This window comes from Mustela lutreola, chromosome 4, assembly GCF_030435805.1.
Source record: "Mustela lutreola isolate mMusLut2 chromosome 4, mMusLut2.pri, whole genome shotgun sequence".
Lineage (NCBI taxonomy): Eukaryota > Metazoa > Chordata > Mammalia > Carnivora > Mustelidae > Mustela > Mustela lutreola.
In genome coordinates this window covers 14,841,268-14,865,497 of record NC_081293.1, presented here as the reverse complement: position 1 = coordinate 14,865,497, position 24,230 = coordinate 14,841,268, and the positions used below count along the sequence as shown (strand labels likewise).

At 34.6% G+C, this 24,230-nt stretch overlaps 1 protein-coding gene across 3 annotated transcripts in view; it reads left to right on the top strand.

Annotated features, from left to right (window-relative positions):
- ATRNL1 (attractin like 1) overlaps positions 1–24,230 on the top strand; it is an 849,703-nt gene that overhangs the window by 417,600 nt on the left and 407,873 nt on the right. For all 3 annotated transcript variants that reach the window (XM_059173087.1, XM_059173089.1, XM_059173088.1), the window contains exon 26: positions 10,983–11,061. In XM_059173087.1, coding sequence (XP_059029070.1) covers positions 10,983–11,061 — 79 coding nt within the window. The remainder of the gene's footprint in view (positions 1–10,982; positions 11,062–24,230) is intronic.

Here is a 24,230-nt window from a genome sequence, read left to right as displayed (position 1 = left end):
AGCTGGTGCAGCCACTCTGGAAAACAGCATGGAGGTTCCTCAAAATGTTGAAAATAGAACTGCCCTATGACCCAGCAATTGCACTATTGGGTATTTACCCTAAAGATACAAATGTAGTGATCCAAAGGGACACATGCACCCGAATGTTTATAGCAGCAATGTCCACAATAGCCAAACTATGGAAAGAACCTAGATGTCCATCAACAGATGAATGGATCAAGAAGATGTGGTATATATACACAATGGAATACTATGCAGCCATCAAAAGAAATGAAATCTTGCCATTTGCAACAACATGGATGGAACTAGAGCGTATCATGCTTAGCGAAATAAGTCAAGCAGAGAAAGACAACTATCATATGATCTCCCTGATATGAGGAAGTGGTGATGCAACATGGAGGCTTAAGTGGGTAGAAGAATAAATGAAACAAGATGGGATTGGGAGGGAGACAAACCATAAGTGACTCTTAATCTCACAAAACAAACTGAGGGTTGCCGGGGGGAGGGGGTTGGGGAGAAGGGGGTGGGATTATGGACATTGGGGAGGGTATGTGATTTGGTGAGTGCTGTGAAGTGAGTAAACCTGGTGATTCACAGACCTGGGGATAAAAATATATGTATATAAAAAATATATGTTTATAAAAAATAAAAATTAAATTTAGAGTTTTATAGCTTTCAAGTTCTATCGTCCAGATAACACTAGAACACAATTCAGCCAACTTCTTTGCCATTTTATTTATTTATTTATTTATTTGTTTGTTTTTAAAGACAGAGAGATAGCTAGAGCAGGAACACAAGACAGAGGAGTGGGAAAGGGAGAAGCAGGCTCCCGCTGAGCAGGGAATCCAATAAGGGGCTCAATCCTAGAAGCAGACTCTTAACAACTGAGCCACCCTTCTTTGCCATTTTATAACAGGGATGGGCACAGGGTGCCTGGGTGGCTCAGTTGGTTGAGTGTCTGACTCTTGATTTCGGCTCAGGTCATGATCTCAATGTCCCGGTATCAGCCCCACCTGGGGCTCTGTATCAGTGTGAGTATCCTTGAGATTCTCTCCCCCTGCTCACTCCTCCCCCACTCATGGGCATGCACTTGCACTCTCTCTTTCTCTTAAATAAATAAATCCTAAAAAATAATAATAACAGGAATGACCTTTCTTACAGTTTCCATTAACCTGTTTCTCATTTACATCTGAGACTTCACCAGAATGGTTTTTAACATCCATATGTATATCAACATTCTGTTTGTGATTATTTATGTATTATCTAAAAAGATAGAGACTTTCTTTCTAGCTGTTCTTGATTCTTTCCGAGCTGTCACCAGATTGCCTTTAATATCCATGTTTCTTCAAACAGTCTCTTCACAGCAATCTAGGCTTTCTTTAGCTCCTTAAAATTTCCCCAAGCTCTACTCATTACTCAGTTCCAAAGCTGCTTCCACATTTATAGGTTTTTTGTTACAGCAACACTTACTTCATGGTACTGAAATCTGCCTCTGTTCATGCTGCCATAACACAATACAATAGACTAATGGCTTAGACAACAGAAATTCATTATCTCACCATTCTGGAGGCTGGAAAATCCATGACCAGGATGCTGGCATGGTTGGTTTCTGATGCTTTCTCTGTTGGCTTGCAGATGGCCACTTTCTTGCGTGTGTTCATACGGCCTTTCCTCAGTTTGTGCTCACTGGAAGAAGAGAGAGTGGGAGGGAGACAAGGAGGGAGAGCAGGGAGGAGAGAAGGAGAGGCAGGAAGGGAAGGACGGAGGGAGGGCAGGAAAGCGGAAGAAAGGAAGGTGGATAGGAAGGTAGGAAGGGGAAAAGACATGAAGGAATGAAGGAAGGTAGAAAGAAAGAGAAAAAGAAAAAGGGAAGGAAGAAATAGAGCTAGAGAGCCCGCTGGGGTCTCTTCTTAGAGAATGATCCAGTTGGATCAGGGTCCCACCCTTATGACCCCATTTAACCTGATTACCTCCTAAATTTCCTATCTCTAAATATGGTCACCTCGGATGTTGGTCTTCTGCGTAGGAATTTTGGGGTAATACAATTTATTTCATAGCAGGGAGTATGAAATCCATTTAGTCCCAATACTTTTTATACTGTTTTGTGATGGATTTCTGTCTCTTGCCCTTGAAATCATTTTAACTGGCAGTGTATCCCAAGGTATAATTAATTCTTGCTTTAACAATCCTCAAAAAAAGTGTACCAGTTTATGACAACATATTGCTTTTCCACTTTTACCCACTAGGCTTTGTTGATTTTTCATCATTCCCAACTTAATAACTGAAACAAATTTTAAAAATGCAGTTTTTATTGTATTCTAAGTTGGCAATTTATTTTGTTATTATTATAGTTGGTAAGAAAAAAGACATCCCCAAGTGTTAGGAAGGTATTTTTAAACCCTTAAAAGATATTTTTTGGAATAGAAATTATTAGGAGGTAAATTACCTTTTAAAATTATATGTTTCTATATTTCAACACAATTCCCTGGTTTGTAACATTCTTCAATGAAATAAAAGATTAATATGCCTAAACTATCTTTTAAAATATGTATTTAAGACTTGAATTTTATGATCAATTAACCTCAAATTGCTATAAAATAGTGACAATATTATCTCTTTTTGCATTTGGCCAACTAGATTACCACCAGAGGATATTTCTTTGTCACTAGAAACCTGCTTTACAATATAACCTTATACCACACTGTGTTACTTTTATTGAATTCTTTTTAATTTTCGCTAAATGAGAATACCTAATGAGTTCCATGGTTTTTCATATTAAGAATCCTTTCCATAATGACCATTTTATGAAGGTTAAAATCAAATTACTGAAATATCTCTCCCTAAGTTCCTGTGCTTTCCTTTTTTTTTTTTTTTAAATCCCTGCAGCTCATGTACTTGCTTTTTTAAATATTTCTTTTCTTTTCTGTTTTTTTCTGTTTCCATTAGGAGTATTTTACTAAAGGGTATTGAACCTTTCAGATCTTCTGGCATTATTATACAGTAGACTTTATTAAAAAATGAAAGCCCAATTATTCCTGCATGCCCCCCCATATCTGTTTGAAGGAGCAATAGGAGCTATTGTAGAATATGCTATAAAAAATATGAAAGAAAGTAGTGAAACTAGTTTTTCTCTGGCAAAAGTGCCACATAGTGGATTAAAGGATGTTAATGCTTGATGTTGCCTATTAAGACTTTTGACTTAAGAAATATATTAAGGAAAACTTACTAAACAGATAAGCCCATAAATCTTAGTCACTTTATTGAATAAAAGTTTATTTCTCACCCGGCATCCATTGGGCATAATGGGAACCAGTGAAAGAACAGGGTGGTGTGCAGGGCACTGCTTTCCAGGATTGTCAGTAGGGACTGGGATTTTCTGGTAGTCACAAAAGGATGAGTTTTCAACAATGCTGGGTAAATATGTTAGGTGTTTTTAGTTTTTTGCTGTTTAATAAAACAAGTGTTCTCAATAAACTGGTTCTGTTTTAGGTAGATTTTTTAAAAAGAACTGTAACTTTTATTTGCACTTTGGTTTATTAGGAATTAAAAGCATTTATAAACATTACCTTGATAAAAAAGGTAAAATTGACAAATAGGACATCTAATGTCAGAAACAATTAATAGTTTTTTAAAATCAGTTAAAGAACTAGTTCCATTCATTTAACAAAACCTTAATGACAACTACTATGTGGCAGGAACTGAGATATATTTTCCTGGGTTTTTAATATTTATTGGAGATTATTAAAATTTTAGTAGAAGAATGTTTTTTGACTATTTTTTCGATTTTGCCTACTTGTTTGCATCATGATGGTTTCTCTTACTTTTACTGAAAACATAATATGAATTAATGTAGAAAGCATTTGCTGCAAACCCCTGAAGTATATGTCTCCACTTCACAAGAAGGTGAAATTATAAACAAAATATTATATTGGGCATTTTGCATCATTATAAAGATGACACTTTTTAGTTGAGTCATGATGTCTAGATCACAAAGAATTTGGGTTCCTCATGGAAAAATTAAACCAGTCTTCAGCAGCTTGAACTGAATTGTTATCATGCATGTCACTGTTTTGGAGGATCTACTGTGAATTACAGATCATTGAAAAAAATGCATTTTGGTACTTAAGATGTATTTAATTACTAAACGTAAATGAATTTTGATGTGTGTAGTATTATTGTCTATTATTACACGTATTTTGAAAGGAACAGTTGGTAAGATTTGTTGTTGGATTCGGTACAGGGATTTTAAAGATGAATATGCTTTTACATTTTACCTGAAAAGTAGTGGTAAAACAAGGAAGTTAGGAGAAAGAGCGGACTTATAATTTTAACACTTTTGTCACTTAGGTGACTTACTTAAATTTGCCATGACTCAGTTTTGTTATCTTTTAAATAAGTACATAACAGTATACATAGCATATTATGTGTGTTTTTGGTAATTAAATAAATACGGGTAAAACATAGAACATAGTGCTTGGTACATATTACTGGATGGATGTTGGGTTTTTTAAATCATTATGAATGTTTATTATGAGTTCTGCTTTGGCACAGTAGGTTGGAGGTGATACATTTCTTATGTTAAAATATTTAAGTATGTTGATGGGACCAAAATTCAGGTAAATGGATCCTTGGTCTTTATCTGAAGTATTAATTCCTAGTACCATATTTGAACAGTTAAAGTTTTAATCTGGGGTGTAACAAGGAAAGTGGAATCACAATGGTAATCATTCAGACTGGAAGAGGGTTTCAAGCTATGATTGGCGTATTGAGCTGGGAAAACCTTTGTTACTGGCAGGGGGCTGGGCTTCTGTATTGTAGGGCATTTACCGGCATTCCACTAGATGTCCCCCAAATGGTGAAACCAGAATGTCTCCAGGGACTACTGAATATCCCCTGGAGCACAAAACTCTCCTGATTGAGAACCAGTGAACTAAGGGCAATCCTGTAGGCTTTTTCAAATATATAAAGAAGCTTTAGCATATGGAAGAGGAATACACTGATGCAGTGTAAACCAGAAGACAGAAGGAAACAGCACTGTATGGATAAAAGTTAGAAAGCTTAATAGAAGAACAATGTTATAGATTGAGCTAGCTAAAAATAGAATGAAGAATGCAGTGACTGGCGAGTCAGCAGCTGTTCAGTTTAGATGAGTGTTTAGAGGCAGTATCACAAAGTTGTGCTGTGTATTTCTTTCCTGGGAGGGTGTCTGAATTAAATCTCTTAGGTCACCTTTAATAAGATCCTCTCTTTTGGGCAGGTGTAATGATAGCGGTTTGTAAATCATTCCAGTTGAGGCCATGAGAGTTGAGGCCATGAGGATAACTGAGCTCATTCTCTCTGAGAGCAAGAGAAGGTGACAACAGGGTGTGAACTGGGTTTTAGGGAATGTCCATAATTTAAAAGAGGGAACCTGGAATGCAATGTACCTCATTGACCCTCTACTACTGTGTCAGGAAGGATGAAGGAAAACCAAGAAAATTAAGGACTTTCTTTGAAAAAAAATTAATGAAATTGATAACCACCCTACCAAATTTTATGGAAAAGAGGAAGGACCCAAATAAATAAAATCACAAATGACAGAGGAGAAATAACAACCAATATCACAAATACTAACAATTATGAGAGACTATTAAGAAAAACTATATGCCAACAAACTGGACACCTGGAAGAAATGGATTAATTCCTAGAAACATATAAGCTACCAAAATTAAAATAGGAAGAAATAGAAAACTTGAACAGCCCAACCAGCAAAGAAGTTGAATCAGTAATAAAAAAATCTTTCAACAATCAAAAGTCCAGGGCCAGATGGCTCCACAGGCAAATTTAATCAGAGATTTTAAAAAAGAGTTAATACCTATTCTTCTCAAACTATTTCAAAAAATAGAAAAGGAAAATTTCCAAATTCATTCTATGAGGCTAGCATTACCCTGATACCAAAACCAGATAAAGACACCACAAAAAAAGAGAACTATAAGCCAATATCTCTGATGAACATGTATGCCAGAATTCTCAATAAAATACTAGCAAATCAAATCCAACAAGTACATTAAAAGAATCAATCACCATGATCAAGTGGGATGTATTCCTGGACTGAAGATGTGGTTCAATATTTGCAAATCAATCAATGTGATACACCACATTAATAAAAAAGAATTAAGAACCCTATGATACTTTCAATAGATTCAGAAAAAGCATTTGACTAAGTACAGCATCCATTTATGATAAAAACCCTCAACAAAGTAGGGATAGAGGGAACATACCTCGACATCATGAAGGCTGTATATGAAAAACCCATAGTTAATATGCTCAATGGGGAAAAACTGAGAGCTTTTCCTCTACAGTCAGGAATAAAACAAGGATGTCCACTCTCACCATTGTTATTTAATATAGTATTGGAGTCCTAGCCACAGTAATCAGAGAACAAAAAGAAATAAAAAGGAGCCAAATCAGCAAGGAAGAAGTCAGACTTTCCCTATTTGCAGATGACATGATGTTCTGTATAGACAACCCTAAAGATGGCACCAAAAAACTTCTAGAGCTGATACACAAATACAATAAAGTTGTAGGCTGCAAAATCAACAAAATCAATCAAATGCATACCTGCATTTTGATACACCAAAATAAAGCAGCAGAAAGAGAAATCAAGGAATCCATCCTATTTACAATTGTCCCCAAACTGTAAGATACCCAGGAATAAACCTAACCAAAGTACTCTGAAAACTATAAAACACTTATGAAAGATATTGAAGATAACACAAAGAAATGGAAAAACATTCCATGCTCATGTATTTGAAGAACAAATATGTTAAAAGTGTCGGTATTACTGAAAGCAATCTACATGTTTAATACAGTTCCTATCAAAATACCAACAGCACTTTTCACAGAGCTACTACAGTCCTAAAATTTGCATGGAACCACAAAAGACCTCAAATAGCCAAAGCAAACTTGAAAAAGAAAAGCAAAGCTGGAGGTATCACAATTCCATACTTCAAGTTATATAACAAAGCTATAGTATACTGGCACAAAAATAAACATATAGATCAATGCAACAGAATAGAAAACCCAGAAGTGAACCCACAACTATATGGTGAGTTAATCTTTGACAAAACAGGAAAGCATATCCAAGGGAAAAAGGGTCTCTTTAACAAATGGTGCTGGGAAGACTGGACAGCAACATGCAGAAGAATGAAACATTCTGGACCATTTCCATACAGAAACACAACAGTAAATTCAAAGTGGATTAAAGACCTAAATATGAGATAAGAAAACATTATAATCTTAGAGGATATTACAGATAGTAACCTCTTTGACATGGCTATAGCAATTTCTTACTATATATGTTTCCTGAGTCAAGGGAAACAAAAGCAAAAATAAACTATTGGGATTTCATTAAAATGAAAAGCTTCTGTACAGGGAAGGAAATAATCAAAAACCCACTGCATAGGAGAAGATATTTGCAAGTAACATATCCGATAAAGGGTTAGTATCCAACATATATGAAGATCTAATAAAACTCAACACCCAAACAATAAATAATTGAATTAAAGAATGGGCAGAAGAAATGAATTGGTATTTTTCCAAAGAAGATGAACAGATGGCCAACAGATACATGAAAAGATGCTCCACAGGGAAATGCAGATCAAAACTACAATGAGGTATCACCTTACACCAGTGAGATTGGCTAAAATTAACAATACAAGAAACAACAAGTGTTGATGAGGGTGTGGAGAAATGGGAACCCTCTTACACTGTTGGTGGAAATGCAAAATGGTACGGGCTCTGTGGAAAACAGTATGGAGATTCCACAGAAAGTTAAAAATCGAACTGTCCTATGAGGAAGCAGTTTGCACTACTAGGTATTTATACAAAGAATACAAAAATACTAAATACAAAAATACTAAGTTGAAGGGATACGTGCACCAATGTTTACAGCAACATCATCTGCAAAGAGCCCAAATGTCCATTGACTGATGAATGGATAAAGAGGATGTGGTATATGTATGTGTGTATACATAATACATATATATAATGGAATATTACTTAGCTATAAAAAAGAATGAAATCTTGCCATTTTCAGTGATGTGGATGGAGGTAGAGAGTATTATACTAAGGGAGATAACTCAGAGAATGACAAGTACCATATGATTTCACTCATATGTGGAATTTAAGAATCAAAACAATAAACATAGGGGGAAACAGAGAGAGACAAATCCAAGAACGGATTCCTAACAACCAAGAATAAACTGTGGTGAGCAGAGCGGAGGTGGACGGGATGGGATGTGTTAACTAGGCAGTAGGGATTAAGGACGGCACTTGCTGTGATGAGCACGGGCTGTTGTATGTAAGTGTTGAATTAATAAATTGTACACCTGAAACTAATATTACACTGTAGGTTAACTAACTGGAATTTAAATAAAAATTTTTAAAAAGGAAATAAAGTTTTAAGAAAGTTTTAAAGAACGGATGTCTAGCATTATCAATTAAAAAGTGGGAGTCTGTTAATAGAGAAAAGACCAGTTTATTTAATATGTAGAAAGTCAGGGTGAGGAAAGTATCCTCTAAAATACTGCATATTTTATAAACATTGATCATTATTGATACTAACAACTTTATGTGTCTATAAGCCAGATGCTACATTGCGAGGGGTTGAACAGGACTAGATTGTGAGGAAGTTGACATGGAGGTGGCTACATTGAATACTTGCTTGATAAATTAGAGGAAGTCATGGGCTCAATAAAATAAGGTTGTTGTTTCTATTTTTCAGGAGATAATGGGACTTGGGTACTTTTGGAAATCTAAATTAAGATGAAGTAAAAAGAAAGAGTTTATAAATATTAGGGGGGAGATAATTATTAAAAAACCCCAAAGACACCATACTAGTTAAAAAGGTTAGGGTCACAGACTTTTTTTCCTTTTTTAATCCTCTTTATTTGATACCGGATAACAGATTAGATAATGCAAATGGAAATACAACTATTGTGAGATTGTATGCAAAATCAGAGTTCCCAACAGTTGTGGAGGAGAGAGTTTCAGGCTTAAAAGCTAGATTTGAACTTTGACTCTACTGCTCACTCGCTTTGTGACTATCAGCAACTTACTTGGAACTTTCTGAGCCTTGAATTTTTCTTTTTGAAAATAAGAATAATATATTCCGCCTGGGAGTGTTCTTCTAAAACCAAACCCATGCTTCAGTGTGAATGAAGTATTTGGCACAGTATCTGAAATGTGTTCAGTGCTCATTGGTTAGGTGCTGGAAATGCCATTTTCATCATTGAAGGATATTCTAAGATCTTCTAGTGAAACAATGAAAAAAAGTGTATTAAAGAATTAACAAGGGTAGAAAGCACTAAAATTTACACAGCTATGAGTGAATCAATTTAAGAATACAGAGATTATCAATCAAGGATGAAGACCAGGTTTTTAATAGTGACCAGTGACTACTGAATTTGCTCATCTCTGGGTCTATTCGTAGCATAATGTGTGACCACAGAGGAGAGGGAGGAAAAACAGTGGTACATGGTTGGAACCAATGAATCAGATCCACATGATTCTGGTATTTTGAGATTTGTTAGTCTCAAGTCACTACTAACAAAGTAACCTGCATTTTAATATCTTGTTGCATATTATACTAAATATGTGTAAACACTGTAATTGAATTGTTTCTTAGTGTAAACATTACTGTATACTAGGTTTTCTCTATTTAAGTGTGACTGTTATGTTGGACTGGATAGTTCTTTGTCATTGAGGACAGTCCTATGCCCTGCAGGATAGTTTAAAAAGCAGCATCCCTGGCTCTACCATCTGATGCAACTTGTACCCCATCAATGTTGTGATAATCACACATATCTCCAGACATTGCCAAATGTGCCCTGGGGGTGAGTAGGGAACAAAATTGTCTTCAGTTGAGAAATGCTGGAATATTCTCATATCTAAAATAGTTACCAATAAGATAAAATGAATGAACCTGTGTGAAATTTAGATTTATACAATTTCCAGCTTTTATGACTCAATAGCAATTCTAAATAGATTTCTGTTGCGTATAAGACCAACACAGCTATAAACTCACAGTCCTTCTGGCAGGGAAAATCTTAAAGATAGACTATATTGTATAACAGGAATATAAATAATTATTCTACATGTATACTTTGTTTTTACTTGAGAACATTTTTTTTTAAAAGATTTTATTTATTTATTTGACAGAGAGAAATCACAAGTAGATGGAGAGGCAGGCAGAGAGAGAGAGAGGGAAGCAGGCTCCCTGCTGAGCAGAGAGCCCGATGTGGGACTCGATCCCAGGACCCTGAGATCATGACCTGAGCCGAAGGCAGCGGCTTAACCCACTGAGCCACCCAGGCGCCCTACTTGAGAACATTTTAAACACAGCTAATTTATCCATTTTTGGATATTTATTTTTTAAATAATTAAATATTTACCAAGGCAGAATGGTTAGTTCTACATATTTTTAAATTCTGTACAGGATATGGGGAGTTAGAGAGGAGAAGGGAGTTGGGGGAAATTGGAAGGGGAGGTGAACCATGAGAGACTATGGACTCTAAAAAACAATCTAAGGGTTTTGAAGGGGTGGGGGGTGGGAGGTCGGGGTACCAGGTGGTGGGTATTATAGAGGGCATGGATTACATGGAGCACTGGGTGTGGTGCAAAAATAATGAATACTGTTATGCTGAAAATAAAAAATAAATTTAAAAAATTCTGTACAGGGGCACCTGGGTGGCTTAGTGGATTAAGCCACTGCCTTTGGCTCAGGTCATGATCTCAGGGTCCTGGGATCGAGTCCCGCATCTGGCTCTCTGCTCAGTGGGGAGCCTGCTTCCTCCTCTCTCTCTGCCTGCCTCTCTGCCTGCTTGTGATCTCTGTCAAATAAATAAATAAAATCTTTAAAAAAAATTCTGTACATATTCTTGAATATTTCATTACATGTTTCCAGTGTATTAAGCACAAATTACTTGTGTTTTATTTTCCAGTTGTTTTTTATCCTTATTGCTGGTAGCTGCAGTGGTGTGGAAGATCAAACAAACATGCTGGGCTTCTCGACGGAGAGAGGTATCAGTAATATTGCTTAATCTTTTGTTTAAAGATCTGAGTAAACATGAATCTGTATTGCTTAATTAACCTGTGTCACTCACGTACAGAGTTTCAAGTCAGCCTTACTCATTAAGATTGAACAAATCGATCTAGAATTTTTAAGCTTTACAGTAAACTTTACCACCGTCATTTAAGTCAGTATCGGTAGAAATATTGGTTAATTGCAATGTTAATTGCAAAGTTATTTCATTTTAAATAGTATTAGAATTCATATTGAATTTATGTCTTAATACTGTTGATTAAATGATTTTCAATCTCTTTAGGTAGTTATAAAAACAATTTATTTTTATAAGTATCTCTGTTATAATTTAAAAGAAAATTCTCAGTGATAAATATTTAATTTTGGCTTTTACCGCCTAGATTTTTTTAAGTAATCAAATCTTTACCATTTCATGATTATCTGGTAATTCAAGTATATTGAAGTGTACCTCAATTTGATACATCTCTGTGTCAGAATTAATCATTTATGTTCCCTCTAATTCTAAAATTGATAAAAAACTGTAGTACTCTTGCAGAATAACTAATGATATAAATATATTAGATAGTTTCACAACTTTGTATATATTAGTCAATTGAAAGGAACAAAACAATATAATAATCTGGGAGTATAAATGTGCAGTAGGTTTATTGTTCTATACTTATATATTGAAAAAGCAAGTTTCTGTTTTTATTAGTATTATAGTCTATGAGTATTAATATTACCATACTGTTATTAGTATTAAAATTATTCTATTTGCTGTTGCATTTTGTGGTATATTTTCTATATATAATTTTGTGCAACAGTATGAAGCAGTAGTATAATTGCTTAACATCTTTTTCTCCACATACAAAATATTATATTTGAAGATTTAAAACTAATGCAGAGTATTCTAAGCTATATAGTTAGTGAATGAGATGATTGTTCTTAATTATTCTTCAGTTTTCAAACATCCATGAAAACTCAGTGTGTGCCTATAATATGTTTGCCAACTTGACAGCTCTCCCCCAGAAATAAATAATTTATCTCAATCATCTCTGTCTGATTTTCAGTATATGGCCAATGCAACATCAGTAAGAATATACTTGGTATGACTCTATCATAAAGTAATCCAGTTGAAAGGATCTTATTAAATATAAATACATAAATATTTGACAAGAAGTGGAATTCTGTGTGGAGTCTTCTACACATGTTAAACCATCTGTTAGATGAAATTATGGATTCTGGAAGTAAAAACAATTGGTAGGCAGGCAATGTGAAGGCCTTCCATAATGGCATAGGCCAAATGGCAGTTTATGCTTCTAATCATTAGAAAAGAAGTCAAGATCAATCAGGTAGCTTGGGTTCTGACCTCATTATGACTAACACTGTTTACATATCTGATTTCTAAAGTTTATAGAATGCAACTATATAAATGTAGCATTGTGAAAAAATCAGTATATGACTCTGTCATTAACAAGTTTCTGAAAATGGTTAAGTGTCCTAATTGAATTTCCTTTCCTCTAATGAGAAGGGATTGTACTATAAAACTAATTCCTTAAGCTCTAGGAATATTTAGGAATATTTATACATAACAACTAAAGTTTAAAAATAGTATTAAATATTTGAGAAAACTAATGTGAATAGTTCATTTACCTATAAAACTTTCACACTTCTCAAGATGAGAAATTGCTTTTGGTTAGGAGTATATCAATTCAAGGAAATAATGTTGTTTTTGCATATTAGAAGTTCTAGTAAGCTGATATTAAACTTTAAATTGTAAAAGATAAATTTATCTTTTTATTGAAAGTCAAAATCTTTCAAAATACATGCTGCACATGGACAGAACAAGGGAGAAATAGGAAGGGAGAACTTAGATTAGGACCACTGGGCCATTTCTAATCTGTGCCTCTAAATATTACCAGGTCCTCTTGATAGTCCCTTGATATAATATCCCTTTGTCTAGAGCTCATCTGGGTAGTGAGTCTTATAATAATGATTGAATTTAATTTGCTACCCCTACTGAAGTACAAAATTTTTCTTGTTGAGATGTCATGTGATGTTTATAATATCATTTTAAAAATATCATGAGGTGTTTTCTCAAATAGAATTTTATTAATCTTTTGAATACAGAGCTCTAAATGTCATAGAAACTAGCCATATGTTGATGCCCAAGTCGAGGTGCCATTTTGATGACTTACAGATCAGTTATTAGATAATAATTTTGTATTATTAAAAGATTTTCATTTTGGTTTTAAATGCCCAAAGACTTTTAACTACAATAGTTGTAGCTAATATAACAACCCCATTTATAGACTTTATTTGGATGGAGGTAAAGATGTGTTTTTATTTGATCTTCTCTTTATTCACTTTTAACTACTAGGTTAACACAGTCCCAAAAAGGAAAGATCCAGTATGTTTTCTTTATATGATATGCCACTTTCTCTAACATTAAGACATGAACTATTGTAAGCCTCAGAGGACCTCTATGATTAGTACAAGGGCAATTTATTTGAAACACTATATGAAAATTATTTAAAGGATTCTCCTTTCTTAATATTTCTGTGATTTTTGTTAGAGGAATTATACTATTTGCTTCTCTAAATATTAGGACTGGTTTAAAATTTTAAAAAAATCTTTGGATTTTTAATATATATTGTTGAATCCAACCAGTCATGTTGCTTTTTTAAAAAGAAACTTTTTCATGCTTTGATTTCTCATAAACACATCTATACTGTTTTGTGGTGTAATTTTAGTAATCGAAGCCTATTATTGATGTAACACTTTGTGGATAACACTCCTGACAACTTAGGGGCTCTTAAAAACACAACCACAAAGGACTTTCATTTAAATATACCTCTTCATATAGGAACTTCACATTCATTTCTATGATACCCTATTAAGAATATGAACATATTAATGTGGATGGATGGAAAAATAAGTGGATATTGATAAGTGGAAATATTTTAATAGACTAGAAGTTAAGTCCATATTTTATAGTTTGTGCTTATTATAGAGGTATTATACCATTTTATTTCAATGTTACATTTAATTTTAGATAAATAGTCATTAGATTACAAAAATATTTGTTAGGAGCAAGTACACATTAAAAGGAGTCTACTGAAATATTGTCATGCTTAATAATCTTCATTTTTAAAGTGAAATTTGAGTTTTTAGTATCATAAGGCACAAACACATCCAAATGTTATAATTACTGCTTGCATTGAAGATATTTAATCTTATGTTTGACTAAGGTGAGTGAAAATATCCTGCGTATCTTAATAGTTACAAGAATTTATTTCTTTTGAGTTGAAAACATTTTTTTCCACATTTTGAGTAGTTTAATTATAGTTTGCCTCAGTTAAAATCTAACTGCAGGGGTGCCGTGGTGGTTCAGTTGGTTAAGGTTCCAACATTTGATTTTGGCTCAGGTCATGAGATCCATCCTGGGCTGGAGCCCTGCCTCTGGCTTCTCACTGGGTGTGGAGCCCACTTAAGATTCTCTCTCTCTCCAGTCTGTCTCCACCCCTGTCCCCAACTACTTGTGCAGGAGCCCACATGCTGTCTCTCTCTTTAAAAAAGAAAAATCTAGGGGCACCTGGGTGGCTCAGTTGGTTAAGTGCCCAACTCCTGATTTTGGCTCAGATCATGATCTCAGGGTCCTGGGATCAAGCCTGTTTTGGGCTCAGAGGTCAACAGGGAGTCTACTTGTCTCCCTCTTTCTGCCACTCTCCCCACTTGTGCATGCACTTGTGTGTGTGCGCACTCGAGCTTTCTCTCTTAAATAAATAAATAAATCTTTTAAAGAAGGCCAATTGCAAAATCCATAGACTAATAGATCCTGTAGGCAAATGTGAGGTTATTTATTTTATTAAGAAAAGATTGATTTATATATATATATATTTGATAGCGTGATCATGGTGGGGTCGGAATGGGCCACGGGAGAGAAAAACTCTCATGTGGACTGTCAACTGAGCACCAAGCTGGAGTGGGGCTCCACCCGGGCTCAGTCTCATGACTCTGATGTCATGACCTGAGCCCAAACCAAGAGTCCATGCCTTAACCTACTGAGCCACACAGGGCCCCTAAGGTTATTTCTAATCAACTTCATGTTACTAGTGGGTTTGTGTGTTTGAATGATTATTACATTTCCTCTATCAGCAACTTTTCCTTCTATAATTCTCTTTAATTTGCAGTCTTTAAAAGTTAAAGAAATATATTACTATGGAGCTTTACCACATGATTTGCTTATCTTTCATAATCAGGTATGATTTTCTAATGCTTGAAAATCAATAAAAACAGCTTTGCCTGGGATAAGACAATGTCCACTGAGCGACTGACCTTGTGTTTATGATGCACTACTTTCTTGCTCATTTCATAATCATGCTGCATAAAACCTAGATTTGAATGTAGCATTATCAACCTGAAATTTGAGTTAAAAATAAACTAAAATCCAGAGATAGGATTCTAGTAGCTATGAGTAGCAAACTACTTTTCTAGAGGAAAATACATGGTCTTTCCATCTCTATCTAATTGTTTTATGGTCACAAAAATAGAAGAAGTAATAATATCATGAAGTTTGCTTTACTGAGGTCATGTCATGGGTAAATAATTAATGATAGAATATTCTCTGAGATGCTAAATTTGTGGTAAATGGATTCCTATTAATGCAATGTTGCAGTGTTTATAAAATGAGTTGCTCTACCTCCTTAGACACCCACCTTTTTTAGAGAGAGAGGAGTGGTTATAGTGAAGAGAGTAATGAGAAAATGTTATTTTGGGTGGAGAAATTAAACTTAATAAATTACATACTATATGCAACTTCTTACAGAATTTCTTAGTATTTTAAGAATCTATTTTATATAATATTTACATATGTTAATGTCTAGGTAAAGATTTCCATAAACATTCTTTTGTCAAAACAAGATTTTTTAAAACCTAAATAATGCACTCAAACAAATCTCTCTTTGTATTTAATGGCCTTAGTGTTAATTTATTTTTTCTTACCATTTTCTCTTACTGGATTTCAAAATGTAATTATTCCCTTGCTTTATTTTTTTTCACTTTATCCTGTAAGACTAGAAATTACAGATGTTCAGCATGCCTGTTTATATTATCATAGTTTTAAAAACTATGTCTGTTTATATTATCATAGTTTTTAAAACTAGCCTATCTACTTAAAAGTAACTTCAGTTGAGAAGTCAATATGTATGGGAGCACAAGATTTGGAAGTTAGCTTACTTTTGCCTTTATACCTGTTGCTAAAATCTTATCTTAGGTATAGTGCTTTCATTTTGTTCAATTCAGCAAAGATGTATTAATCTCTTGCAATATTCCAGACAGATTGATAAATACTACAGATATAAAGAAAAAGATACAGATTCTTTTTGGGGGAGTTATTCATACCTTTAGCAATGTTAATAAGATACACACATACATGTACACACTCTCTCAGGAATACTTGATTTTACTTTGTTGTGGTATCATCCATCGGGAGAGATACAGTACATCCAAAAGTTTTCTGGAAGTAGGATTAGTAGTGGAAGTAAATATAAATTGTTGTATAACTGTACATAGAGTTAATTTTTTAAAAAAAGATACAAAAAATTTTAGCATTGTACTATATATTTATTATTACAATTATAAAAATTGGCTAAAATTATAGTATTTATTTATTATATGTTGTATCTTTAACTTAGACCCAATTATTTATATAGATTAAGAAATAGCTCGGAACGGGGCACCTGGGTGGCTCAGTGGGTTAAGCTTCTGCCTTCGGCTCAGGTCATGATCCCGGAGTCCTAGGATCGAGCCCCGCATCAGGCTCTGTGCTCAGCAGGGGGCCTGCTTCCCTTCCTCTCTCTCTGCCTGCCTCTCTGCCTACTTGTGATCTCTCTCTGTCAAATAAATAAATAAAAATCTTTTTTTTTTTTTTTAAAAGGAATAGCCCGGAATATTGAATTTCTGTCAATAAATTTTAATCTGATTGACCATAACATGTTATAATATAACCTAAGAATCTGTTTGTTGTAGAGGGAATATGCTGTATTTCATCTAATATTATGATAACTCAATCATTATTTGATGTACCACTTAGAAGGAAAATACAGTGACAATTAAACTATCCCATAGTACTCTCACCACTAAAAATATTTATTTTATGCTTACTGAAACTGCTCTTATAGACTTACTTAGATAGAGATTTTATTATATATCATTCACATAATATACACTGAAGGAAAGTAAAAGAAAAAGAAATTGATAAGGTATTGCTAAAACTTATGTACATTCTTAGTCCAATTTTTTATAAGTCACTTTTTGATTTAGGTCAATGTTTTGTTTCACATAGTATCATTGACTAGAATAATCAAATTTGTGTCTTTACAGGGCATGACATATATATCATAAATGGCCTCTGGGCCAGTAGTGGTTGTGTGATTTCACTGATTATAAGACACATCCGGTTTTAGAGATATTAAGATGTGAAAACAAAATGTGTCTTAGAATCAAAATATGGTAGGGTTTACTTTATAAGATTTTTAGTAGTAAGTGAATTAATGCACGCTATGTTCTTGCTTCTCTACCATTTCCTTACCAGACTTCAAAAATGTTACCTGTTATTGTTATTGATATGTAATATAAATAATGATTAACATTATATTATTCATTAATATTAGTAACAGCAACTCCTATATATCTTGGGTTCTTCTCCTCCATGTATACTCTAACACGGTTGTTCTCAATTCAGTAGGCCCTTTTGAATTTTTAAAAAATTACATTTAGGTATCCTTGAGCACCACTCCACTGTTGTGCCCCCACCAACCTATAAATCAGAATTCTGTGAGGCTCAGCTTTATGAGTCTATTTTTAAAGCACACAATCAATTCTAATATGCATCACTGGCACTGAAACTCTTCTTTGGCTTTTACTCTTAGAGAGATGGAATCATTTGAAGGGATTTCAACAGAGGAGATAAGTGATTTGAGTTAAAAAAAAAAGATATGATTTAAACTGATAATTCTGCTATTGTGTTGAGACTAGACCAAGGGAGATGAATATGGAGGTTACCACTCTACCTGGTGAGAGATAGCAATTGCTCAGATCAAGAGGTGGCAGTGGATATGGCAAGAAGAGATCAGATTATGGATATGTTTTGGAGATAACACAATTGCATGAATAGGGAGGTATGAGAAAGTATTAAACCAACCATGACTTCAAAAGAGTATAAACCAAGCATGACTTGAAGGTTTTGCCTGAACAACTATACAGAGATAAAATTGCCATCAACTGAAATGGAGTTAATTGCAAGTAAAATTGGCTTGAGGAAAGGAATTTAATTTTTACATGTGAAGTTTGAGATATCTATTGGACATCCAACTAGATAAGTCAAGGAAGCAGGAGTTGGCTCTGGCATATGGAAAAAGCTTAGCAGGAGAGACTAATTTGGGAATCTCAGTATATCAATGGTATTTAAAAGCAAGGGACCAAGGGCGCCTGGGTCTGCCTTTGGCTTAGGTCATGATCTCAGGGTCCTGGTATCAAGCTCCGCATCAGGCTCTCTGCTCAGCAGGGAGCCTGCTTCCTCCCCCCTCTCTCTCTGCCTTCTTGTGATCTGTCTGTCAAATAAATCTTAAAAAAATAAAATAAAATAAAATAAAAGCAAGAGACTAATAGTCTCACCAAAGGAGGACGATTAAGCCCTACAGTGTTCATAATGTAATGGGTTGAATATGTCACCTCCCAAATCCATATGTTGAGGCCCTAAACCCAAATGCTATGGCATCTGGAACTGAGGTGATTAGGAGGTTTTTAGGCTTATATGATGTTGATATTCTTATGATGGAATTAGTGCCCTTTTAAAGAGGAGCAGAGGAAGCATAGCATGCTTTGTCTCTGACAGTATACAAAGAAGAGGTCATATGAGCACACAATGAGATGGAAGCTGTCTGAAAGCCAGGAGGATGGCCCTCTCCAATAACCAAATCTGCCAGCATCTTGATCTCAGACTTCCTAGCCTTTAGAATTGTGAGAAGTAAATGCCTCCTGCTTAAGTCATTCCGTTTATGGTATTTTGTTGTAGCAGCCTGAGCTGACTAAGACATTCAAGATGATAGAGAGAAGAGAAAATCAGCAAAGAATACTATGAAGTTGGAGAATAGCTAGTTAATGTGGGTTCTCAGAAGCTGAGGAAACACTGTAGAAGAGAAAAGAGTTTTCAAGTGTCTCATAGGCTGCTGATGGGCAAAGCAAAATTGTAACTAAAATTTGAGCATTGGATTTAACTATTTGGAAGTCATTTGTGACCTTGACAAGAGCAATTTTAATGGGTCAATAGCTATGAAAGCTCAACTGAAGTGTGATTAAAAGAGAACAAGAGGCGATACCTTCCAGAGTAACAGTAAAAGGAGCTCCATGGACTTATAACCATAGCTGACAAACAACTCTAACTGGGGAACATTATTTTTTTTTTAAAGATTTTGTTATTTATCTGACAGAGGAGAGAGATCACAAGTAGGCAGAGCAGTAGACAAAGCAAATGGGAAAAGTAGGCTCTCTGCTTAGCAGGGAACCTGACATCGGTTTTGATCTCAGAACCCTGGGATCATGACCCAAGCTGCTTAACCCACTGAGCCACCCAGGTGCCCCTGGTGAACATTATTTTTAAAACAAATAAGCATTTCTGGAATATGTCTTAAGTGCATACAGCAATTCAAGAAAATCTAAATCTTAGTTAAAAAGAAGAAGCAGCAGCAGCCAGTAGCAGCAGCCAGTAGCATTTGAGCCATGACCTGCTCTCTTCTTATCCCCTCTCAGCTCAATATGTTCTTATCTCCAGCAACCCTTGTCCAGTTATGTTTTCAGAGGTTCTATTTTAGGTAAATGAAACTGAGATCTGAGGCCCTTTTCCTTCTCCAAGCCTTGTCTTACTGGTCAGAGTTCTTCCTCCAGGAGAGTAGACTTAGAATTCCAGAGTCCCTATTGCCCTCATCACACTTTGCTCAAAGGGTGGAGATTTCATGCCAGTGGAGACAGTGTGACAATATAAGAGGCTTCCATACCTGTCTGGCACTATCCTCATGAAATAGGAGAGTCATTTGAGAGAGGTATGAGCCACTGTCCCCACCACCAGCTCTGGAACTGTGGCACAGAATTTTTTTCCACGGGAAGAAGTTTGTTTGTTTGAAACAAACTATGGAGAAGTTCAACCCCGATGGCTTCCTTGGAAAAAAAAAAAAAAAAAAAGGACATTGTGGTAGTAAACAATGCAGAAGAGGTGGATAGCTCAACCATAAATCACCTAGACGTTTACCAGAACAATCCAATGATAGAGAAAGTTAAGATCTCTTCTAGGGTTATAAAAATTGTTGAGTCTCAAATAGTATCCTACAATGGACCCAGAATTAATTGAATCAGATTAGGTAGCAATTTAAACATGAGAGCATTATCAAAAACAATAGTCAGTCATCAATTCATGGAGACAAACTAGCTGGGTGTGATACCAAGGGAGGCAGGGGGCTTAACAGAAGGATCTTGGGTAGACACAAAGAGAGCCCTGATAAAACTAGTTATTCCACATGACCATGCACATGCCCAAAGCTGCACCCTCTGAGGAACAACATCACAGGCTGCACTACAGAGAAAACAGACTTCACGAAAATACCCCCACCAAGTCACTAAACAAATCACTATACAGAATTATTGTAATCTATTACCTATTATTGTAATCTATTACCTAAAATGTCAGTGTTTTTCAACAAAAAATTATGGGACATGCAAAAAGAGGGAATTGTGGCTCATAGACAGGACAAATAGCAGCAGGTAACAGAGCATGCTTGTTAGAGGGCCCCACTGTCAGAATTAGCTGACCAAGACTTCAGAGCAGCTGTTGTAAATATGTCCAAAGAATTAAAGGAAGCCATGACTAAGGTAGGATAGAAATATCTCATAAAACCGATAATATCAATAAAGAGATAGAATTATTAAAAAAAGAGAAGCTAATGGAAAATCAGGAATTGAGAAGTACAGAACCATGATAAAAAAAATTTACTAGAGAGACTCAATGATAGATTTGAACTGGCAGAAGAAAGAATTTATGAGCTTGAAAATGGATCAGTAGAGATTATGAAACAAGAGCAGAGAGAAAAAAGAATGAAAAAAATAAACCTAACAGAAATACAGAATAACAGTAAGTACGCCAATATATGCATAGTAAGAGTGCCACAAGGAAAGAAGAAAGAGAGGAGCAGAAGAAATATTTGAAGAAAGGCTGCCTGAAATTTAAAAATACTTAGAGATGAATGAAAATGATAACACAATATACCAGAATTCATGGGATGAAACTAAGGCAGTGTTCAGTGGGAAATAAATATCTGTGCATGCCAGTATTTAGAAGAAAAGATACCTTAAATAAGTAGCTTTTTAAAAACGTTTTAATTTAAATCACAGTTAGTTAACATACAGTGTAATATTAGTTTTAGGTGTACAATATAGTGATTCAACTTTTGCATACAACACCAAGTTCTCATCACAAGTGCACTCCTTATGCCCTAACACCTGTTTCACCCATCCCTCCATCCCCACCTCTCGGGTAACCAACCATTAGTGTGTTCTCTAGAGTCAAGAGTCTATTTCTTGGTTTGCCTCTGTCTCTCTTTTTTCCCCTTTGCTTATTTGTTTTGTTTCTTAAATTCCAGATATGAGTGAAATCATGGTATTTGTCTTTCCCCGACTGTTATTTTGCTAAGCATAATAATCTCTAGCTCCATCCTGACCTTCCACATTAAGTAACGTGAAAAAGAAGAACAAATTAAATCTACAGAAAACAGAAAAGGAAAGAAATAATAAAGATTAGAGAAGAAAGTATTGTAACAGAGAATAGGAAAACAACAGAGAAAATCAATGAAAAAAAAAGTTGTTTCTTTGAAAAGATCAATAAATTGACAAAATAGATAGACTGACCAAGAATAAAAGAGAGAAGACTCGAATTGCTAAAATCAATACTAAAAGCAGAGATATTGTTACGAAACTTTCAGAAATAAAAAGTATTCTAAGGGTACATTATGAACATCTATATGACAACAAACTGAAGAATTTAGATGAAATGAAAAATTCCTAGAAATGCATAAACTGCCAACATTGATTCATGAAGAAATAGAAAGTCTGAATAAATCTATGAAAAGCAAAAAATTGCATTTGAAATTTTAAAACTTCCCTCTAGATGCATCAGCAACCTGTCTGTAACAAGCACATCTACTGTCCGATCTTGCTTTGTTTCATGTTTTTATTTAAATTCTAGATAGTTAACATTGTAGTGTAATACTGGTTTCAGGAGTAGAATTTAATAATTCATCACTTACATACCAATCTTGTTTTCTAATACACCTTTCCAATAAAAGGAACCAGGGCTGCTTGTAGAACCAGAGCAGAAAACACACATGCTGAGTTTTATAGTGCCAAAATATAAGGAAGTCCTCAAACACACACACCTCACCATGATGGGAGTATGTCAAAGAGACACAGAAGCTACAGTAGAGACAACTTTCAGTGATAAAAGCTGGAACAATGTGAGCACTAAATTAAACAAAGTAATATTGTATTATAACCCAAAGTGTAAAATGAATTAAACCATACTGATATAAACAAGTAATTGAATAAATAAATGGAAGAGAATTGATATTCTTCCATGCAGACACATTCCAAATAATTTATGTAGATATTTTGCCCTTAGGAAAGTTGAGCACAACTTCATGCTCCTTAATGTGAGCTGAGTGACATCCTTGAGTCACAGCTGTGCCAGAAATAATACTAAATTGGCACTTGACACATACTTTCATTATCTAGAACTTATATGGTATTCTGGTCACAGTGGTATATTGTGTTTGTTTAAGATTTTCAGTATCAGTATAATTATAGTTTAATTTGGTTTATTGCCATTCACCAAAATAATTCATATAAATTGTGATATTTAGGTGAACCACTATTGGAGCATATTGAATGAACATGGTATTAGATTCACTCATGAATCTAATATTGAAATGTTAGTCATTTTGGTTTATTAATTATTCTGAGTCTCAATTCCGCTGTTATAACCAATACTTTGAACAAGGATAGACAATCAAACCTTGATATTTTTTTAGAAAATTATTCCCACAGACCATTCAAACTCATTTTCTGCACCCAATTTTTTCCTGTTCCTTGAGTAACTAGGGACAGGCATGATTTTTTTTTTTTTTTGTCCTTTCTTTTCTAGACACATGTTTTCCATTTTGTGGGTAATTTGATATAAAAGAATTTTATTCTTATGCTGGAGGAGATTTTTAGATGTCATTCTCTCTTTTGGAAGTAATCATGAGCAGATTGTGATCAAATTAAGCATCAACTTTGTTCTTTTTACTTATTTTTTTGCATTTTGTCTTAATATCTATTTTTAATAGACAATATATCTGTGTTGCAGAATTTAAAATGTGCATCCCTGTTACCTAGTCACTCACTTCTTCCCTCCTCATAGGTTTTGTGTGTGTATGTTTGTATTCTTTTGAAGCTCTTTGATATATACACCGGTAAATGTGAACATACATTATTTACTCTAATGGTAGCATGTTATATATACTCTGTTTGGTAGAATTTTATGTAACTTTTAAGGTCTAATAAATTCTTGTACTTCTAAATTATTACTAACTTAAAAATAATATTTCTCATGTATTAATGAGCAGTCAAGATGTATAAATTAATACTTTCATGATACATTACATTTTGATGATTTTGTAATCTTTTTTTTCTGTTTTAATTATTTCTACCGTGGAACCATACACTTAGGATATTCTTCCAAAAAGATTTTTTAAAGAATTCCAAGATGCCAGTCTAGCTATGTAATTCTGAGAAATAATTTTTTTTAAGATTTTTAAAATTAATTTATTTGTCAGAGAGAGAGAGCACAGGGAGGCAGAGTGACAGGCAGAGAGAGAAGCAGTCTCCCCACTGAGTAAGGAGCCCCATGTGGGATTCGATCCTAGGACCCTGGGATCGTGACCTGAACTGGAGGCAGCAGCTTAACCAACTGAGCCACCCAGGCGTCACATGAAAAATAATTCTTAAAACTACACTCCAATGGAGTACTTCTCAAAAACTCATGGCTCTTGTTCAAATGTATAATAGTTATATGAGAAAATTT